Source organism: Pipra filicauda, unplaced genomic scaffold (assembly GCF_003945595.2).
Source record: "Pipra filicauda isolate LSUMZ 115617 unplaced genomic scaffold, ASM394559v2 scaffold23_size5868930_pilon, whole genome shotgun sequence".
NCBI classification, from domain to species: Eukaryota; Metazoa; Chordata; class Aves; order Passeriformes; family Pipridae; genus Pipra; species Pipra filicauda.
Window position 1 is genome coordinate 3,334,274 of NW_024104354.1, and position 21,750 is coordinate 3,356,023.

The following is a 21,750-nucleotide window of genomic DNA, read 5'->3' on the forward strand; positions in this document are numbered from 1 at the left end:
GAAAGACAACAGCTGTACCAACACTACTACTCGTCCCAGTCTCAAAGTATGGTGTAAAAGGAGCTTCCATTCAGTGCTGACACCAGCGAACCTGTCTGCATGGCACTGCTGTTCCAGGAGATGGTTCTCATTACCATCACATTGTTTTTACCACACTGTTTTCAGCAAGCAGGTTAGTTTCCATTCAAAAGAGTTCCCTCAAAAAAATATTTCCAGAGCATGCCAGGTGAGGAACCTAGATCCATGATTGGCAGTGAACAGACCAACAGTGTGTGTGGTACCGTGTCCTCATATCCACTGCTTTAACTCCATTGCTTCTGTTTGAATCCACTCTCTCAAACTGAGGAGCCAGTAGGTCCTGTTGGCATTCTTCAAAAAAGAGATCTTGATCTTTGTTGTTAGCAAGTTAGGCTGCATTTACCATTCAGGAACTGGTGTACACCCTTGTAAAAGAGCAAGAGGTGCCTGCTGCCCTCACCAAAGGAGCTTTCATCACTTTGTGATTAGGCAGTCATGTTACTTATGTGTTGACATTAACGACTTTTACGATTTATGATGCTGTCTTTCAACAGTAACTGGAAGCTTAGACCTTGGAGATCACATCATGCATAAGAATTGCTCCCTTGCTCCCCACAAAGTGATGTAACAGTTTCACTTCCTTGGCTGTGGCACTGACTCATGAAGTGCCCTGCTAGCTGGGGCTTTTTTACAGTAATGAGGTAATACGATCTTGTATCTTGGGAAGAATCTAGATCCATCACAAGGACATTAAGGAATCAGGTCTTTAGTTAGAAATATATCTTCAACCAAATGATTAACTATTCTCTTGCTTCAGTAGATGGGAGAAATGAGGAATTTAGAGTCTAGTTGTTTTATGCATGTATGTTTTCTTGCTTTAATGTGAGCATCCTAACACAATCTTCTTGTGTATGGTTCCAAGTAGAACTATGAATATTGAGTGGGGGTCACTGAAAAAGTCATCTGGAGCATAGGCAAAGAGCCTAACAACCTGTGTGGCTCCCAGATCTAGTGTCTTTAGTTGAAGATGCCTCAGATGCCAAGAAGTCAAGGGTGGTTGTGGATGGGCTACCTATTGCTGTCACCCTTTGCACGTGATTCCAACAGAATGACCAGGAGCTTTGGCAGGACCATCCTGCAGGCAAGGGCTAGGTCACAATGACATACAAGTACTGGATATCCTCTGCATACCTCATTAACTTCCTTTCTGCATCCTTTTGACCTTTTTCTCTGTTTTGCTGTATTTCTCATGAGCTTGTGACAAAAAGGCAGCTTCTTATTTAAAGAGATTGAGGTAAATTCTCATTTGTTCCAGAAAGATTTTTTTAATAAATCAAAATTTTATTGTTCAAAAGGAAAGGAAATTCTTTATATTATAAACTATGTACATCACTAAATAAAATTTTGTACAAAAGAAAAATTAAACATCACCAATTAACATTCTTGTCGTTGCAAGTGAAATGGATGTTACTGGTGACACAACTGAAAATCTGACCAGAGGACATTGAGTGACCTCAAAAATTAAGAATTCCTCATTTAATGAGGCTATTTTTTTTTTAGTTCTGTCCTGTGTATACACTGAACAGTTAGCTGTGGCTTCTTCAGACATTGGGACAAGAGAGCCCAGCTTTGGTTTGCTAGGATTGCTTTTCCACAGTATCAAAATAACTGAGCTTTAACCTTATTATCAAATAAGGTCAAACAGCTGAGCTGTAACTAGCTTTCTCAATTTGATGGTTAAAGTGGAGAGGATCTAGAGTCCTCCCTAAATAAGCATGTGATAGGCTGATAGATCAGCTCAGTAACCAGCTCTCCAAAACCAGATTCTTCCTGTTCATACTGCAATGTTAACTATAAGAGATTTTAAATCACACTTGGAATCATCTCCAATCAAATTTCAAATACTTATAAAATGGTGTCCCACCGAGATAACTTATTTCCCCCAAAAGGAAGTCACCTCTCACCTTTCCGCTTACCTTAAAAACCAACTTGTTCACAAACTAAGAAGTCGGAAAGATTACAGATGGTGATTGCTCTAAGCAGGATGAACTCTGCAAGAAAACCAATTCTAACACTGACTTCTGCTTGTGTTACTCAGAGGTAATAGATGATTTACACTACAAAATCTGGCCTACCATCCCTTTTTTTTCCCCTAGTAGATAGGTATGACAGCAATTCTTCCTTATGCTACTGCCGTATTTCTATTGGGAACTTGCTATTGATGTTTATGAAAATGTCAAATGGTCTCCTTTAGCTAATTAATAATGTCATTAGCTAAACTAGCTCTCAAGGACTGAGATGACTACACAGAAAGTCCATCAACTCAAGCAGAATTTGCCTTGACGAGGGGGATGGAGATAAGGCAGAGTAAAGGTCACAACTTTTTCTCCTCAGTGTTCGTTTCTAAGCAACCCAGTCAGTCAGTCTGTTTTACAGCACACTGGGTCGACTTTGTTTTGCTTTCTTGTCTCCGCAAGTAAGGCACTGAAGGTGACAGGCCCTCTGGGAATGAGCCACCATGCTCTGCATCAGCTGGCTGAAGAAGCTCCTGCTTTATGGCAGGAGGCTTGGAAGTAGACCAATAGGAAAAACCAGTAATAAAAGAGCTGTTTGGAGTCAGAGACTTCAAGCTAGTTCTTGCAGAGTAAAAACCATAAATGTAATTAAAAAAAACCCAACAACTGTTCAAGTTTGCATGTAGGCACATGTGAGAAAGAGTGAGCCTCTTGAGACTGACAAGAATGGACCAACCCCTGGTTCTGTGCAGTGGTCCTATTGAAGCAAAAGACAGTCTGTCTGACTCAGGGCAAGTTAGCAAGTTAAGGAACAGCTGAATGGCCCAGTTGGGGATGTGTGAATACTAGGATGGTATTCAAGGTCAGTAATCGATACAAGTCACATACCAGAAATGACCAAATGCCAATGCAGGGAGCTTGCAGAGATGACACATCAGCAGCAAAACAAGACTGATGACTGTGAGTGATTCGATGGAGATTTACACAAAATTCTCGTTGTGGTTTTCTGCCTTTTCTGCACTGGTTATAAAGGCTTTTTCAACCACGTGAGAAACAAGAAGCCTGATGCAGCTAAGGGGCAGGAGCACTCAAGGCGCACTCCACTCTATAGGCACAGGAGGGTTGACAGAATACAAACCCATACCAGAAGAACTAGACAGATTTTGCAAGAATTCTCAGGAGTTCAGACGAACACATTACTGGGATCATTCCTCACAGGTAGCATCAGGGCATCTGTTTCAGACCAGCATGTCAGTAAACAGGTTAGAGAATATTACACTAAAATGAGCAGTAACACATTTCCAGGAACAAGTATTCATGCACAGTTTTCAGCTGTGTCCAAGGATAAAATAGGTCATTTTTTTATTGTGATGTGCAATTTCTCTTACGAAACATGACACTATACAATTGGGGGTAGCTAATTTCATATCAGTTTCTAGAGTTTCAGGAGAGAGCTAGGGAACATAGTGACCAAGAAACTTGCTGTCTTTAATGGTCAAATTGGCAAGAACTGTAATGCAGACCCAAGAGATGAACACATTAGGAAGGAATCAACAAAGTTTCAGTAAACAGAAGTAATTCTTCATAAATTCATTAGCTCTTTGAAGTACTCAACAACCCTGAGGACACAGGAAATCCAGCTGATATAATACTTTAACTTTAGAAGAGATTTTACCACATGCCTTTCAAAGGCTCTTAGAGGATGTAATCTAAAGGGAAGGTCCTTGCATGGATAAGCAGTTAAAAGATAGACCAAACAAGGCTGGCCAGAAATAATTGGTTTTTACAGCAGAAAAGATTATTAATGCTTAGTTTAAGCAGTTCAATATATTTCTAGATGACATGGAAAAAGGAGAACAGTTGGCAGGCTACATTTTGTGATGCTACCAAGGATACTAAAGACAAAGATTGAAGACTTCCAGAAGGACCCCATACTACTGAGTTTCAGGGAAAAAAAACCCCAGCAGATAAAATTCAACAGTGATAAATGAAAAATAAGGCACAAGGAGAAAACCCAGTCCTAACAACATTTATAATGATGGGCTCTCAGCTCATTAGTACCATTCACAAATGATATTTTTATACTAGGTCAAAGAATATTTGGCACAATGCTAAGCATCAGTCTAAAAAAGCATGTTGAATACTTAGAATTATTTAAGAAAGAAAGAAAAGGGAATGCATTATTCCACTGTATGCCCCTGTGGTGTCCCAGTATCTCAACAAATACTTTACGTTACACTGTGTTATCCTATGCCCATTTCATAAAGGTTACACTGAAATTAGAAAATATGCAAAGATATTAACAAGGATAATTGAAAGTACAGACCAGCTTTCATACGTGGAATAATTAAACAGCTTAGGACAGTCTTGGGCAGAAAAGGAATGGCTGAGGACAGAATATGACATATCCATAAAACTACAGTGGCTAGGAGAGGGTGAACAGGTTTTGAATCCAGTATGATAATTAGACAGCAGAAGCAGCAGGGGAAAACAAACAAAAGAACGCATTTCCTCTGACAGTGCATAGCTAAACCGCCAAATTTAATGCAGCATTTTGTGGCAGGTATGATTTTATGACAGTCTGAAAAGTGACTGGGAGAAGTAATTGAAAGAGAAAAATCTAGTGAAGGCTATTAAATATAAAGACATAACCCTTGGGAGTCCACAAACTCCAGTGTAGTGGAGTCTTGACAGAACTCAGGGGATCAGGACCACTACACACCCATCCTTCTTTATACTTCTTCCTAGCACACTAAATTGTCTTGACTTCCCACCTCTGCTCTGTGCACTGAGGAAGAGGACAGAAAGGCCTACTCAAGCCGGTCACAAACAAACATTATTATTTGGCAGCTGGTCACTAGTGGTGTCCCCCAGGGATCAGTGTTGGGCCCAGTTCTATTTAATATCTTTACTGATGATTTAGATGAGGGGGGATTGAGTCCACCATCAGCAAATTTGCAGATGACACTAAGCTGGGGGGGAGTGTTGATCAGCTGAAAGGCAGGAAGGCTCTGCAGAGGGACCTGGACAGGCTGGAGAGTTGGGCTGATCCAATGGGATGAGGTTCAACAAGGTCAAGTGCAGGGTCCTGCACTTTGGCCACAACAACCCCCTGCAGCGATACAGGCTGGGGACAGAGTGGCTGGAGAGCAGCCAGGCAGAAAGGGACCTGAGAGTTTGGATTGACATGAAGCTGAGCGTGAACCAGCAGTGTGCCCAGGTGGTCAAGAGGGTCAGTGGCATCCTGGCCTGTATCAGGAACAGTGTGGTCACCAGGTCCAATGAAGTGATTCTTCCCCTGTACTCAGCGCTGGTGAGGCCACACCTGGAGTACTGCGTCCAGTTCTGGGCCCCTCAGTTCAGGAAGGATATTGAGGTGCTGGAGCAGGTCCAGAGAAGAGCAACAAGGCTGGTGAAGGGACTTGAGCACAAGTCTTATGAGGAGAGGCTGAGGGAGCTGGGGTTGTTCAGCCTGGAGAAGAGGAGGCTCAGGGGAGACCTCATCACTCGATAACTACCTGAAAGGAGGTTGTAGCCAGGTGGGGGTTGGTCTCTTCTCCCAGGCAACTATCAGCAAGACAAGAGGGCATGGTCTTAAGCTGTGCCAGGGGAGGTTTAGGTTAGATATTAGGAAGAAATTCTTTACAGAAAGGGTAATCAGGCATTGGAATGGGCTGCCCAGGGAAGTGGTGGATTCTCTGTCCCTGGAGGTTTTTAAGATGAGACGGGATGTGGCCCTTACTGCCATGGTCTAGCAACCACAGCAGTAGTGGATCAAGGGTTGGACTTGATGATCTTGGAGGTCCCTTCCAACCCAGCTGATTCTATGATTCTATTGTAATACAATGAAGACTAAAATGCTCTATTAGAAAGAATGCAGACTGTGCTAATACAGCATCTTAGCAAGGGCCAGGGTGACCTGCTGGGGTCACATTAGGTAGCTGAACTGCATGCAGGGCTTATTTTCTTCTGTGATGCCAATGGCTATGGAAATCTATGGATATATACTAGGAGGGAGACAGTTTCTTCACTGTATAGCTTGTGCAACCATTCTTGGAATACCACATGCACAATTTTAAAAACTATGTTAATTAAACTGGAAAGTTTAATTGCGCCTGCAGAGAACTGTGAAGCGGTTGGAGATGTTGCATGTTTCACAGTTCCGCGTCTTAATTGTTCTGGGGAACAGTATGAAGTGTCTCAACTCCCTCTGGTATTGACCTACAGGCCACCCATATGTATTGTCACAGCTGCAACAGTGACAATACAGATGGGAAAAGCCAGTGTCAATGCAGCCTGAGAATGGTAACATGTTCTTGGCTTGTTTCAATGAGCAAATTCATTGCATCCTCTGACAGATAAACTAAACAGACCCAGGCTACTGCCATTGGTGTACTGCTGTCAATAGCCACTCTTCTTCTTAGTAATTACTAGCTTTGGAATTACATCAGGGACACTAATAATAACTTTGAGGAAAATTGTTAACTATCTCCAAGTACAAAAACACTTTTTGAAAACACTAACAGTCAAATTGCTCAAATAATGATTTCCAATAAGTTTTCTTAGTTCAGCTGGTCTCCCTGGGGGTAAATGATTCAGTTGTATAAATGTAAAAGTTAGTTGTCCTGCTTTTAAGACCTGTATGAGTATGAGAAAAATACTATCTATTCTAGTAATACAGAATTAATATTGCTAAACACAAGGTCATCATTAGAACTGACTATTCATTTCTAATAAACCATAATGAGGCAAACCAGACACAGGCAAAGGAATTTCACTGGTAGCCTCAAATATCTAATTTGAGCTTGGGAAACTTGGCTGATATATACTTTTATATGAAAACAGACCTTTATCTAACTATAAAAATATGAGGATGAGCTCACAGAGCTGGTACTGAGACCACACTACACATACTTTCTTCTGAGCTTGACTACACTCAAATCACAGAGGTCACATCAAATGACACAAGCCCCATCAGATAAAAAAGCTGATTTGTTACAATTCTGTCCTTCATTTCTTCATAGGAAGAACCTGCTTATCTTAAAGGCAGTACAATGGATTTACATATTAAATGGCTTAAGCAAGAATATATGAAAACTCAGAGGAACTGGAAAGAAGTGGATAACAAAATGAATGTGACAATAGAAATACGGAGAAAGATGATCAGCAGTAAGGCACCTTTAAAAGATATTCTTAGGCTATTTCCTTTCTTAAGATGCCCTTATCAGGTAACAAAGCTATTTTTATTAATGACATTGAATTCTGTGTTATAGATGTGACAGAACTGTAGGCATGTTATTTTACTGGATGCTTCCAGTGAAGTATCCATTGGCATTGTTCTCTTTAACTCAAATTTTTGCAGCCAATCCCTCTTTGAAAGGTTCACCAGCTCTGTGTTAAATGTGCCACACACACTACCAGTGGGTTATTTGAAGTATTTTGGTGTTACTTGATGTATTTCTTCCCTGCTTTGAAAAGAAATGAAAACCATCCTCTCTAGTTTATAATCTTTTTTAAATGAGCTGGTTTTATCCTGTCTTCAAAGTGCATGCATTGTTTACAGTTTTGGTTTTGAGTTTTGAAATACCACATATTTGTTTTTCTTTTAGCTTTTTAGGGAGTTCCAGCTTCTCACACACATGGACATTTATAAGAAAACAGTTGGGATTTTGGAGATTTATTCAGAAAATATATTATCTTTGTATGTCGTGAGGAATAATCCAATTAACATTATGCTACAAGAAAATCTGAAGCAGCACACAGAGGAAGATGTTCTGAAATGTCAGTACTAATCTCCTATGCTCTGAATACCAGAGTTTTGTTGTAGCTAATTGTTCTCATTTATGTACCTAAACTAGTTTCAATTTTACTGCAAAAATATTTAAAAAATGTTACAGTTTCTTTAAAAATATATAGTGATGGAGAAGCATTAAGAATAAAAACTAGTAAATTAGTAGAAAAATTAAGTCAGTCAAGTATTGAAACTTTTTTTTCTGTTGAATAAAAGACTGTAGGCTTGATAAAGTTAGTAACTCCCTTAAAGTAAGTATTGCTAGATGAGCAGATACGTATTTCTAGATACATAAGAGTGCTTATTATTTTCTAAAAATACCCACAGAAAACTTATTTTCTGCTCTAGAAACAGTCCCATAGAAAAAGACACAATTTCCTTTAGAAAGCAAGGTACTGTTTCTATGGTTAAAACCTTTATCCTAGTGAAATTAAAGTAGTAGTTCTCACTAACAATTTCACGTACCTCATCTCTGCAGAGACACATTGCAGGAAAAAAGGGCACAGACTGGTACCTCTGGTGAGCAGGTACCAGAATCATCCATGGAGGTTTATGTACCTCAAAGTGTTTGGCTCCCTGGCTGCAGGGGAGCAAGTACCTGCTGTCACTCAACTTCTTTCAGTCTGCGAAGTCTGGAAGTTGCAAAGACAAAACCTTTGAAGCAGTTACTTAGAATGGTTATTTTTCCCCAGCTGTTGCTGCCTATGCCCAAGCTTAGCTCTTTTAAGAAGTGCTCCTTAGACTCATTTTCTATCAAACAGGCCTAATGCCACGATGTCAAATCAAAGGTCATACGATACGACATATATTTCCTATAGCGGTTTCACTCCATTTATTGCCAGGTCATTTCTTAAAGAAGCAAGCAGCATTGGTTGAAACACTGGGAGTTTCTTTCGTTAAGCTTAAAAACACAAGTACTCGATAGCTCATGATAGATTAAAAAGTATCAAGATACAGACTAATCCAGAAAGCCTTCATGGACTTTTTACTCATAGCTTTGGCCTTAGAAAACTATGGATATTGTAAGTAATTTCCCCTTTTCTTATACAATATGTCCACAGAGATCTTAACTCATACCTTATTAAAGTCCCAAGGCCTTCACTTTTCTGTTTTACTCTCACAACCAACTTGACATGGCACCTAGATAATAAATGCTGGACGAAGTCAGTTCAGTGAAACACACAACACTAGAAGCTTGAGCTGCAAAAAAGATGTTATAGTCAATAATAGCTGAACCAGAGGGGTAGCAGGTACCAGGTCTCGGGAGGTTCTGCAGCACCAGCTTGTACAGCACAAGCTTGTACTTGTACTTTGGCAACAGGACTCCCCAGAGACATCCAGTTTACTGGGGAAAGGGGCGTCTGGGGACGCGTGGTGGGGACAGGAGGACTACTCAGCTCACAAACTCCACTAAAAGCAAACCAAAGGTCAACTTATTGTGAGAGAAACTGAATTGTAATACTGAGTAGCAGAATTCCATGAATTATTTGAACGCTAATGTCCATTACCAGCTGAGGCACCCAAATATTCACTGTGGTACAAACTACTCTTCCAAATGGACTGAACAACAGCTCCACTGCTCAGCTGTTAACTATTACATAGGCTGCGTTCTGTTTTTCCAGGATGATACTGCAGTGCCAGAATGTTTTCATTTGTAATTTAGTAGAAATCCTTGCCTTTTGACAGATATGAAAATGACTGCTGCATGTTTACTCCTGCCAGATGTCTTTGGAGATGATTCCAGTCTGTTTGTTGCAGTAAACGAGGAGGTAGGAGACAGAGTACCAGCAGCCTTGGTCTCTTTTCCTTCTATCAGCTCCCTGGGCACATCACCTGGTCTTTTGGTGGCTCAGCTTAGTTCCCGGAAAAAGGTGACATTAGCCTGTTTTCTGAGTAGAAGGCAAATACTCATAGAAATACCAGCTAAATTCAAAGCAGTGTTATCAGGCTTACTTAATTCTCTGAACTGTTCATTTTAGCAATGCTGTGGCATCACTTGAAATGCCCTTCTTTTACTTTAGGTAAAGGCAGTGACACCAGTGTTGGAAGTAAAGAATCCCTTCAATGTGAATTCATGCGAGTTTGCACTGTATGTGGAAAGGGAAGAGCTGGCCCAGCTCGATGACTGCACTATGGCCCTGGCAGCACTGGTAGCTGCATTTCATGTATTCGACATCCCGTGCCCAAAGAGGATCCACAGAACACTAAAATTCCTGGAGTCCCTGGTCTTTGAGGTGAGGAACCCAGCATCCCTGCCCATCCAGATAAAGACAGGGCTGGAGGCACCCAAGTATCCAATATCTGATGGTGCACACAGCACTCCTCTTGGGAGCATTTGATATTTTGTCAAAATAAATCCCTCTGTTGTGAAGATAAATCAGTGCCATTATTTCTAGTGGAAGTGTATGTATATTTAAATATGTTAACAATGCCCTTTTTTTTATTGTACTGGTTACTTTAAAAAAAAAACACTTCAGCAGTTTCATTTAAAATGCAGATTTTAGAGAAGTCTAGAGATAATAAAATTTTCTAGATCACTTGATGTGTCATGTATTATTTTTCTATATGGAGCATTTGACAAATTCAGATAATATTCTGACTGTCAGAATTAAAAAAAAAACATATTGTGAGCCTATGTGAGCACATCAGTACTTCAGATGCTAATACAGTTAATGTTTTGAAGAGGCACAAATTAAAGATTACCATCACTTGATAATACTATGATCACTGAGAGCCTAATTTAATAATTTTTGTGGTTTAAAATGGTTGGCCTGACTTTTAATTTGCAGAATGATGAATTTTCACTACTTTCTCCTTGCATGAAACATTATTTTCTTTTGTTTTAACGTTAATCCTGAATTTGCTAAATAGGGTTTCTAAGATGAGCTCTGAAAGTAGCAAGACTGACTTATCCACGATGCTGCCATGTGCATTTGTAACCACAGCTTTGGTGCTTGAGAAAGAATGCCTCATTTTCTTTCTGAATTTGTTCCCCAGAACGCATTAGCCTTCTCCACATGATGACTCTCTCTCTGCCCACACAGAGCAGAGGCCCTCTCCTCTCTTTTTTCACAGCCTCCTCTTTTCCCTAACACGCTCCTCTTAACTTGTGCATGTCTGGAAATCCCAGGGGATACTGCCTGGCAGTGCACAGCTTTGGACAAGTGCCTGGCAATAAACAGTAGCAGCAGCCAGCAGACATAACCCATTGCGTTCATTAGAAATAAAAAATGGCTTTTTATTACAAGCCTACGTTCTATAAGAGACCAATCTGCAACCAGTTCTAAAAATGTCAGTGTAGGCAAAGCACAGCCTGGAAGACTACAGAAGCTTTGTTAAAGCTTGGTTGTGCAGGGGTGACTTCAAGGTAGAGAATACAGTGGGAGATCCTCCTGTATGAGAGGAGATGGCTCCATTTAATGGCCAAACTCTCTTGCTAAAGTCTCAAGACTTTTCACATGGCTCTCATGGAAATGAGCGGACAACCTCGAGCAGTGTGATGGCTGGGGTACCTCCAATCCAACACACAAAACAAACCAACTGCCATTTTAAAGATTCAGTAGGTCTCCTGAATGGTTTTAGTTTCTAAGTGAATTTGTTAGGCGCAGTTTTTGTAACAGAGGTGGCTACACCCAGCTACCTCATCACATAGGATAAAAAAATAAGGATTATATATGCCCTCACTATTGTATGTGATAGCAGTATGAATAAAAAATTGGGCTCTTTAACACTTAAGTGAGCTTTAGTCTACATCTTATAAACACTGTTAAGTCAAACCCATTTCTTAAACCACAATACTTTGTAAGTAGGTGCATATAAAAATTCAGGGAGCTGCAAACATCCCCGAGTAATCTCTGTTGAGCTGCAAGTCTCCTCATTGGTTATCACTGCAGGTTATAGACCTGGCACACAAGAGAGACATAGAAGGTAAAGGAAAATAAACTACATGGAAGTACAGAATGAAAGAAAATGAAAGAATTTGACATTTTAGTGGTCTGCTAGTGCAACTTCAGCTGCTGCCGGTGACAAAGTCCAGGTCTATAAATGGCATTCTGACTATGATGGCAAGGGGCCTGTAAGCCTTAGGAGTAAGTGCCAAGGGAGAGGGCAAACAGGAGTAGCCAAGCTGCTCTTTAAAACTCATGGCCACATTAAGCTACAGTGAGGAATTACTCCACAGTACCATCAGGAACAGCTGGGGTTCATGTGGGAATCCTGGGCACACACAAAGGTAACAGACAGCTCCAGTTCAGGTTTTATTGGTATTGTAGTACAATAAGAGTGCAATTTGAATGTACAAATATTCAACAAAATGTAAAAATATTATTTATGCAATGCTATGGAAGGAAATTAACAGAGCAACGCAACTTACTTCATACTGACCCTGTTTCACCTTGTATTATGGCAGGTACCAGTCACCTACACCATCTGGAAGGGGCACAGAGTTCTTGAAAACTTAAGAACTCCAGCCAAAGAACAGCCTAGCAAAATCTGTGGGAAGATGTAAAATTCTCCCAGCTCTGTGCAACGGAAATACTCTGTTTGTTCTCAGCTCTAAAGGCTGAGCAACTGCCCGCTGCAGCTCTAAAAAGAGGGCTGCCAAAAAGCTTGATCCAACTCTTCTCTCTTTTCTTTCAAAAGTAACATTCTGGAACAGTCCTTGGTATACAGGTAGCTAGGCTTTCTCCCATATAAAGTGCATCTGGTTTACATCTTATGTATATATACCAAGTGCAACGACTGTCCCTGACTTTCCCTGACAAATCGTTATAATAATCCTCCAAGAAAGGAGGTTGACTCACCCAAGTACCTGCTGGTAACATCTGCAGCCTGCTGATGACCCAGTGAAATGCATGCATTTTACACCTAGGATGTGCCCCTCGACTAAAGGCATTTAAGCATCCTTTTCCTTGAGCTTTGTCTTTCCCCTTATGTTTTATTCATTTACAAATCAGACTTTTCAGCTAGGAAGTGGTGAGTGAAGTAATTCTCCCACCACTGGGAAAACAAACCTATGTTGAATATGAAGTCAGAGTAGCATGGTTTTTCTCCACTGTTCTGGTAACTGTACTGGAGACTGAGAAGTGCAGACATGATTAAATGTAATTTCTGTTTTGCTAATCTCCTTGTCTCAAAATCCACCTATTTTCGTTCATGTGCTGAAGGTCTGTAGCAGGCTCCCGCGTAAAAGGCTGGGACTCTACTGCGCAGCATAAACAAAAAGTCTTCTGTGAAGTCAAACTTTATTTTTCAGTTGCAGCCTTCTCTACACTGGTCTTTTGATAAAATACATTAAAGATGCTGGTGGCAAAACTCACGTAACATTTCTGTAATCGTGCAAAAGTAAAAACATTCAGTTATTAAAAAAGCATTGTAATTTCAACCCCAACAAGGTTTGTTTTGTTACAAGCAAAAAGACAGTTTTATAATCTGTAAAGTTATATGCTGTAGCATAAAGTGTCACATATGTAACATTAAGTGTTTCATTTTTAAACTATGGCACAAATACATATTAGCCGTAACAGTCTCATCTGGCTACCTGTAGCCTAATTTTTGGCTAATCAGTTTTTCGTTTGATAGAATGAAGTAAAAGCTTCTGAAAAGTAAAATGGATACATGAAGTAGTATTCAAGAATCCTTAGAAAATATTAACGTTCCCTTATATAATACAGCATAAATAATTTTTCTTGAATTTTCTTGATGTCCAGAGAAAGTTAGGGATCCTAACCATCCATGAGAATTAGCGCCATTGGTTTGGTAAATAAGGCCAGCTGACTCAGTTGTTACACAGTACCTTCTCAAAAGCTTGAACACTTCCCAGAAGGATTCAGATATGTACTGGCTCTAGGAGAATATAAATAGTCCACCAGTGCTGAACTTATGTTTCTTCCTTTCTGAGAGTCCTTAGTCAACAGTTCTAGTGAGTCTTTGTGCTTTGAATAAAACATGAGCTCCAGTGGAGAAAGCTGGCTCGTGCACATTTTCCATTATCTTCAAAGTTCATTGTGTGAGTTTTTCTCTGCAGCTTTGAACATCAGAATGGAATTAAAGATTTTTAGGGCTGGTCCCAGTTTAATGCTCATTATTTTCACTATGTCTGATTGGGTCATTAGCAGAAATGCTTCTCCATCAATTTGCTTTAAAAGAAAAACACAAAGCTATTAGTAGGTCTGACAGTGCAGCAGTATAGACGGTTTCAGAAAACATGAAAAGTCCCAGCAATTTCAGACAATGTAAAGGACTGTCTGAATACAAACATTTTCAAATGCTTTGAAGGGAGCTTTGACTTCAACCTTTTAGGCAGATCAGCTAGTCCAAAAGAACAGGATGATCTTCCTTCTGCTTGAAAACAACTGTCTGGCTAATTTTTAGCTAAACAATTCTCATTTTCATACTGACAGTTTAAAAGCTATTGGAAAGTAAAATGGGTAAATGAAGTATAATTCAACTGTACCAAAGCACAGCACTGCTCTTTAACCTCTTAGCTATTCCTTTTATGCAAGCCTCCACAGACAAAGCTGCTGGATTTCACTCCCAGCTACAGAGCTGGAACCCCCTTAAGGCCAGCACTTTCTTTTCATTAAACAGTAAGTTAAAATGAATTTTGATCCCACATGAAAACAGGGACCAGGCTACATAAAACTGCCTCTTTGACACGAACACAATAGAACTTTTAAAAACGTGGAGTATTTTTTTCTGCCAGCTTGGTAGTGTTGCTATTTTAGTAAACAATAAAAGTGAACATTCTCCTGTAAGCAAATCATTCTGTCAGCAGGAGTCCTAAATCTGAGCATGAAGAGACCCAAGGTTCTCCCTTCCAAGGGCTTCAATGGGGCCAACATTTTCTGTGTATACTTCAGGTCACTTAGGTACCTAGAGGTAAGTTTTCAGTGGAACCTAAGCTAGATAGCTATACATAAAAGGCAACTGTGGTTAAACCAGGAGTACTGATTAGGCTTAAGAATACTAACCTGAGATAAAAACAGTGTAAGTTTCTGTAGGACTAGAAAACAAACTTTCTGAATCAGACACACTGCAAAGGAAACCTGCAAGGTATACCCCAGCACTGCAAGTTGAGGAACACTGCGGTCAGAACAGCATCACGTGTCACTACAATTACTTTCTACTCATTTTGTACACAAAGCCAGACTTGGTGGGCTCAGAACCTGAAGTGTGTGAAGCTGGGTGTGCCCAGATAAAAAGCTGCAGCACCTTAAAATAAGCAGGATGAGGGTTCATTTCCATAGCAGAAGTTTGAGCCAGCATCTTCTTCCTACTGAAAGACCTACTGATGTCAGCCAGTCCATGCCAGTTACTAGACACAGAGGAAGCCTGAGGCTGAATTCTGAAGAGGGGAAGTATTTTCTTACATCTCTGAGAACAGAAGTGTTAAGGATTCATCCACCTCCATGGCACTTGCCACTTGCAGACTTGATTAGCAATATGCCAGCTTTTATTCTTAAACTCATTGATGAGACACCCTAAGTGACACAGGCGATGATCTAGCCCTGCATACCTGCTGCAACCATAAAACGCCCAACATTTGAGCAAGTGCAAAATGCCCAGAGATTCAGCCTGTTCGTCCTTTGATATGCAGCCGTATTAGCCATTACAATCTACAGCACAGCCTGAAAACTTGTTGCAGGAGATTGGCAGGGCCATCTGTGTGCATTTTTCTCAGGAGGTGCCTTCTCAAGTCTAAATACCACAATTATTCTTCACTTGAAAGGCTGGCTGACTCAGCCTATTCACGTTGTCTGGCTGGGATAAGCACCTCAACTATTCACTCTGGCATCTGTGATCAAACTACCTTCTTCAAACTAAGCATTAACAGGAATAACAAACTTCTGAGCAGAAAAGAAAAAGCCAACCTAGTTTAAAACGGCCTATTGTACCTAAAAGCCATATCCATTTCTAATGACAACTTTGGAACAACAATCTTCTCAGATACTAGAAATGCAAACCTGGCATGCTCAGAAAGTGAATAATGCCCCTTTGAACTTCATCAGAACCTTCAGATCTTCTCAATTCCTGCTCACTCAAATCATATTCATAAATTGACTATATGAGGAGGAAGAGATCAGGAGCCAAGTGTGATCAGACAAGATGTAAGGAGTTACGATGAACCACTGTTCTGCTTTATTTTACTTATTAACATCCTGCAGAACTAAAATTACATACCTGCTTATTAATTTCCTCAGACCAGATTAAGAGACAACAGTAGTCAATCAGAAAGTTCCTAAGTAATTTCAATTGGCAGGAAAAAAGCTAGAAAAGCACAAGAGACCTCACTGACACTTTTCTTTCCTCCCACTTCATGAGCTGCAAACCAACCTAATCTTCCATACGTTTGCATCTGACTTTAAACAATGTGGTATTGGAATTGTTTGCCCAGGAAGGTGGTGGAGTCACCATCCCTGGCGGTATTTAAGGAGGTATCTGAATTTACAGGGTTACGGTGATAATGTTGGGTTCAGGGTTGGACCTGATGATTTATAGGTCTCTTCCAACCGTGACAATTCTGTGATTCTATGCACTTCATCCTACTTCTTTATATGCATTTTTAGTTATGACATAAAATTAGTATTTCCACCGAGCTTTGTACTCTGTGTCTTTTTGAAATAAAATTCACCCACCTCATCTTTAAACACCTTGCCATGTTCTTCACATCCTGGTAAACTCCGTATAAACTCAGAGACCTATCACCAAAGTATACAACAGAAGATTTGTTAAGACCTGTGTTTTCTCAAAACGGTCTTTATGATTGACAATCATTAAAGTCTTTTAGCTATTGTTTTTATAGCCTCATATTTGATGTTCCACCTTCTTCGGTAAGTGCATGGAGTCATGCAGATGGGTGTCTAAGGACAGGATTCACAAAATCAGCAAACTAAAGGAATACATCCCACTCTAGTCCACAGGACTTTTTTCAAAGTCCATGCTTCTTTTTTTCTCTGATTAGAGGAGATCTGACTGCCTCAGGCACAGAAAACTGCCTTAAGTCATATGTGCTTCTGAAAGTAAAGCAGTGACAAGACTGCCAGTGCAAGCATTATTGCATACTTGAACAGAGGCAGGGCTCTAATCTTAAAATCAGGTGTTATGGCCTGACCATACCCATACCATTTCTCTCTGGACTATATTCTCACCCTCCAAAGCAGTGTGCCACATCCAAACTATGAACCAGGAAGAGCTCTTGGTTCATGTTGACCCCTAAACCATTCCTCAGAACATTTGTGTGGGTACTAGCTATTAGTAGTGTAGACTGTGAGCACTTGATATGCTGGGCCGTACATTTAGCACTTTTCTTTCCCTTCCCTTATTAATGCCAGTTAATACGTTTTTATATACATACACATATTTATCTGTATCTATACACATATGAATTAACACTTCTGCTTCCAGGCTGGAAGGCAGCAGAACAGGCATTTTGGGGATCAGTTACATTAGGTCTGCTGAGTCTAATCCTCTGAGTACTAATATATTATTCTTAATCTATGGGAATAATCTAAACCTCTGAATCAACCTTCAAGGGCAGTGGTAGTAAGACAGAAGATAAAGGGTGAACCTACCTCATCAGTACTCCACTTAGAAACTTTACTGGCTGGAATTCCAGCTACACTTGGAAGGAGCTTGCTCTGCTGTTCCCAGCGTAAGGGTAGGCCAGGGATTTGCAGCTTGGAAGACACAATAACTGGTTGAGAAAGAAGCCTCTGTGCGCTGGGTTCTTCAACATCTTCAACAACAGGAAGCAATAAACAAGCATTAAAACCTTCAGTCAACGATGAAATCAGTCACAGTAAAAGCACGCTCATTTCTATTGACAGATATGGGCCTGCCTACACAAGCTGTACAGTTTTGACTACACCAAAATTAGAGTGCCATGAGCATTCTTCCACTAGTATGACTATCATTATATTGGCTCTATATAAATATAACTACTCTTACTTTCAACAAAACACAATTCTATGACAACTGTTAGCATACCACACCATAGGTCAAATAATTTAAAATATTTTAGTACAATAAATCACACACATATTTAATAGTTGTACAGCAGTACAAGAATTAACTTAATTCCAGGGTTGAGCTGTTACAAATTCATGAAGAGCAGAAATGCACTGCTACAAAATTCCAAGTGAATCAGTTATACAGTTCCGGCCCACGCAACATTTATGGCTCATTCACAAGAAAAAGTTTTTCAGTTCTTCTGAGGAAAAAAATCACAAATGTCTGCAAATTCTCTGCTTTAACTGAATGGTTTTTTTGGAAAGTAACATTTAACTCCTTCATGCTGAGTTTTATCTTACTCATCCATAATGAAACGGACGATCTCCCACCCCCCTGGCCTCAAAGGTAACGTACTGGATGAGAGGGGGTCTTCAGCCACATGCTGCTGTTGCTGCTGTTGTCTGGATAAAAGCAGCAATCGCAGATGTGAGTAGGAGGAAAGAGCGAAGAGGTATGCCTCAAATGATGTCAAAATGCATAAGACATCTACGTTCATTTAAATCCGTTGGAAATGCACAGTGAGGCTCCTCTAGAATATATAATATGGCCAATATAGGATGTTATTACACTTGCTTAGGCTGTTCTGCTCCTCTGGCTTAATTTTTTGTTACTTTCAAGACTTATCCTCATTTTATACCGATGCCTATTATTCAGAAGTTGGCTGATAAGCCATTTAGTCAGCACTGTCAGCCTACTCATCAATTTTTTTAAACAGACTCCTTGATTTTTTACTATCATCATACTCTCACTCTTGGAAGTGAGTTCTCTAAGTGTCTGTTTACATTTCACTGTTGTTCTTCAAATGTTCCTTAGAGACTCTAATACTAGTAAAAGTCTCAGTGAGAAAAGAATGAGTCTCGTAAGGCAGCAAGCATACTGAATGTAAAGCCTATTTTATGGAATAGTATCTTTTTAATTGTTCCCTTGAATCTCATTCCCATGCTTATCCTCTGACTTTTTCATTCTAAAAAAAATCTCTTAATAGTTGAACATAAGTATTTCACTATTTTTCTGTCTTTCATTCACAAAACATATAGTACATTGATACTGCCACATAAATAGCAGACTACAATACTGTGTGAAGATAATATCACACAAATTATACCCCATATTCACACATCTAAACAAATTGTACATAACAGCATATAGGTACATGCATAGCAGCAATGACAGCTGAGGTTATTTATGTCTCTGTTTTCAATACTTTACAGCTGTGTCAAACCCTAACAGTACCAGATGAAAAATCTATGCTGGTCATCTGTCTGTGCTTTGGGTTTTAAATTTCAAGCAAACACAGGTCAGCTGTTTATGAATGAGGTTAGCAGGAAATAAGTTAGCTAAGGTGACACTGAAAAATGCCATCTACTCACATTCATCATCATGTACTTCATCTACTCATATTCAAGAGCTCTATTTACTGACATGGAAAAGAATGCAATACCTAATGCCTTTGAGGATTTGGACATAAATAAATAACTCTGCTCCTCAGCCTGTATGGTATCTGCCTCACAGATAAGATGAAGAGCACGAAAGGACCACGTAAAGTGCCAATTTACCCAACTAGATGGGAGGAAAGAAAAACTAAAAGTCTCTAACCCTGCAGCAGGTATAACCACGTCACTGACAAAAGGAAGTTCAGGCTTAGTGTGGGTAACCTTCTTGTAACAGAAAGTCCAAACCACAGCATTTTGGCTACCATCTATGTCTGTAACACCAGACATCTGAAAGTTGTCTCATTCTCTTGTATTCCTTGCTCTGCAAGCCCTGCTTCCCATTGAGAGGCAATCTCTGTTTCTGGGCCAGGGAAAACAGGACATGTACTCAATTGGGACATTTAGGAGAGGAGTAACTTGAGGCGCACCAAAGGTTAGCCAGTTTCATCACAGAGCCACAAACAGCTTCTTGAACCATTTAAGTGACTGAAGAAACAAAATCTGCTTGCCAGCTTCACACGAGATAGCAGTCAGAGGCAGTAAGTTCACACTTTTAAACCTGACCCATTATCTGCTGGCATTCTGCTTCAGCATCAGCCCACTTGCCTTTATGTTCTTCTTCATACTTTATGTCACCTTGTTATCCTTCTCTCTGAACCATATCATTCTTAATCCATCTCTATCTTCTTAGCGAGAACAAAATATAACCTTACATTTCAAAGAAGCTAAACAGCAAATACTTTCTAGCATTAACGAGAGACCATTAACAGTGCTCTATTTCCTCCTGCACGGTTCTAGTCCTTACCATGTATAAAGTTTTTAAGTGCAAAATTTATGTCCATAAAAAAAAGTTAGTATGAACGGACCATGATTTCCGTGAAGTTCTTCACCTCCAAATAATCTTTCTCCAAAAAAGGGAAGATAGCAGTACACATTTATAAAGTTACCAGTAGAGAACTAGTCAAGAGAGCATGGCAAAAGCAGGCTGAAGAATAATTATGTAAGTGACAGGCAGAAAAAATAAGGCAACAAGCACGGGTACCAAGAGTCACAGTTCCCAAAAACCACAATTATTTTATCTTGAGCTTTCCATGATTATGCTAGCAAGAACTCAATGACCCATTTTCATCCTACAGATTAAGTATTATGGCACATTTAAACACATAACAACACAACATTACATTTATAAAAAGGACAACTTTTCTAGACAGTAATGTAAGAAAGTGTTCTATTTTCATAAATCTTATTATGCAAGAACCTAACAAGCAGAGCTTGTTGGTGAAACTTTAACCAAATAGTCAATTCTGTCAAACTCAAAATGCTTCACAAAATCAGGTCAGTTTTCTTAGAATTAAAAAAGAATTCCAGACCATTTAAAATACTCCCAACTATTTGAATTTTTTTTCTCTTTTGTATAATGCAAAGTCAAACAAAAACTGCATGCTTCCTTTCTGCTGAAACAAAATACTTAAAATGACCAAAACCTCTCTTTCTTTATTTGCTTTAGAGACTTTCTTCTTTTAATGCTTCATTTTCTCTAGAATTCTGAACTACATCATGTTTCAAAACACCATAACACCTTTTTCACAGCTCTTACAACAGATGGAATCTCTCACACTTTACACATTCTTTAGAGTGCCTCTTAGATCTATCTCAAAAGTGCTGGCAGATAAATGATATTTTAAGATTAAAAAAAATGCATCAGAGGTTAATAATTAAAAATAAACCACTACCTTAATTTTATTTTTATGCAATGCTCTACTAGTCTCAAAGAATTTTCTGAATTTTACAAAGATGAGATCACTCAGAAGGTAAGATACATAGCCTTTAAAGAACCACAGTTACTCAAGACCTATGAATTTTAATGAAAGCCTTATAAACTTTGTGTTGTTGCACAAAAATTGCTGAATAAAATCTAAAAATTTAAGGGACTAAGATTAGGAAATTAAGACATTTAGCTTTGTACTGATCTTGCATGAGTTAATAAAATACTACAGCAAAAGCTGCACTGAAACAATGCACTGACTCAATCCAGTAACTAGCTTGACGCATTAAGTTTCACACACACAAAATAATTATCAAATATAAGAATGTGATGTTCTGCATTTGTGCTGTATTCTTTCTGAACAATGAGGATAAAAATGAATAATGAACAGCTACCTCAATCTGCCCAACTGGATCTGTGAACAACCAAGAGTTTTGACAGAGCAGTACATACAACCACACAGAATCACTGAACAAAAGCACAGTCCATGTTGGAAGGGGCCTTTGGAGACCATAGGATGCAACCTTCTGTTAAGAGCAGGGCATTAGACTAAGTTACCCAGGGCCCTGTCAAGCCAAGTCCTAAAGACTTTCAGCAAGAAAGATTCCACCTCTTTTCTGAGCTGCCTATTCCAGTTTTTCTCAGGGTGAATAGTTTCTTCCTTATATTGACAGAGAACTTCCCTGAAGCAACTTCTGTCCATTCCCTTTTTCCCAC

At 39.6% G+C, this 21,750-nt stretch overlaps 2 protein-coding genes across 11 annotated transcripts in view; one reads left to right on the forward strand and one right to left on the reverse strand.

Moving 5' to 3' along the window:
• SAMD3 (sterile alpha motif domain containing 3) overlaps positions 1 to 10,361 on the forward strand; it is a 37,242-nt gene extending 26,881 nt beyond the window's left edge. The window contains exons 7-10 of the mRNA XM_027752051.2: positions 7,058 to 7,261; positions 7,643 to 7,814; positions 9,511 to 9,593; positions 9,846 to 10,361. Coding sequence (XP_027607852.2) covers positions 7,058 to 7,261; positions 7,643 to 7,814; positions 9,511 to 9,593; positions 9,846 to 10,163 — 777 coding nt within the window. The 3' untranslated portion in view covers positions 10,164 to 10,361. The remainder of the gene's footprint in view (positions 1 to 7,057; positions 7,262 to 7,642; positions 7,815 to 9,510; positions 9,594 to 9,845) is intronic.
• A 1,706-nt stretch (positions 10,362 to 12,067) lies between these two features.
• The window catches only part of L3MBTL3 (L3MBTL histone methyl-lysine binding protein 3), a 78,740-nt gene continuing 69,057 nt past the window's right edge, over positions 12,068 to 21,750 (reverse strand). For all 10 annotated transcript variants that reach the window (XM_027751998.2, XM_027752016.2, XM_039381767.1 and 7 more), the window contains 3 exons: positions 17,397 to 17,560; positions 16,461 to 16,523; positions 12,068 to 13,961 (listed from right to left, as the gene is read on the reverse strand). In XM_027751998.2, coding sequence (XP_027607799.1) covers positions 13,818 to 13,961; positions 16,461 to 16,523; positions 17,397 to 17,560 — 371 coding nt within the window. In that variant the 3' untranslated portion in view covers positions 12,068 to 13,817. The remainder of the gene's footprint in view (positions 13,962 to 16,460; positions 16,524 to 17,396; positions 17,561 to 21,750) is intronic.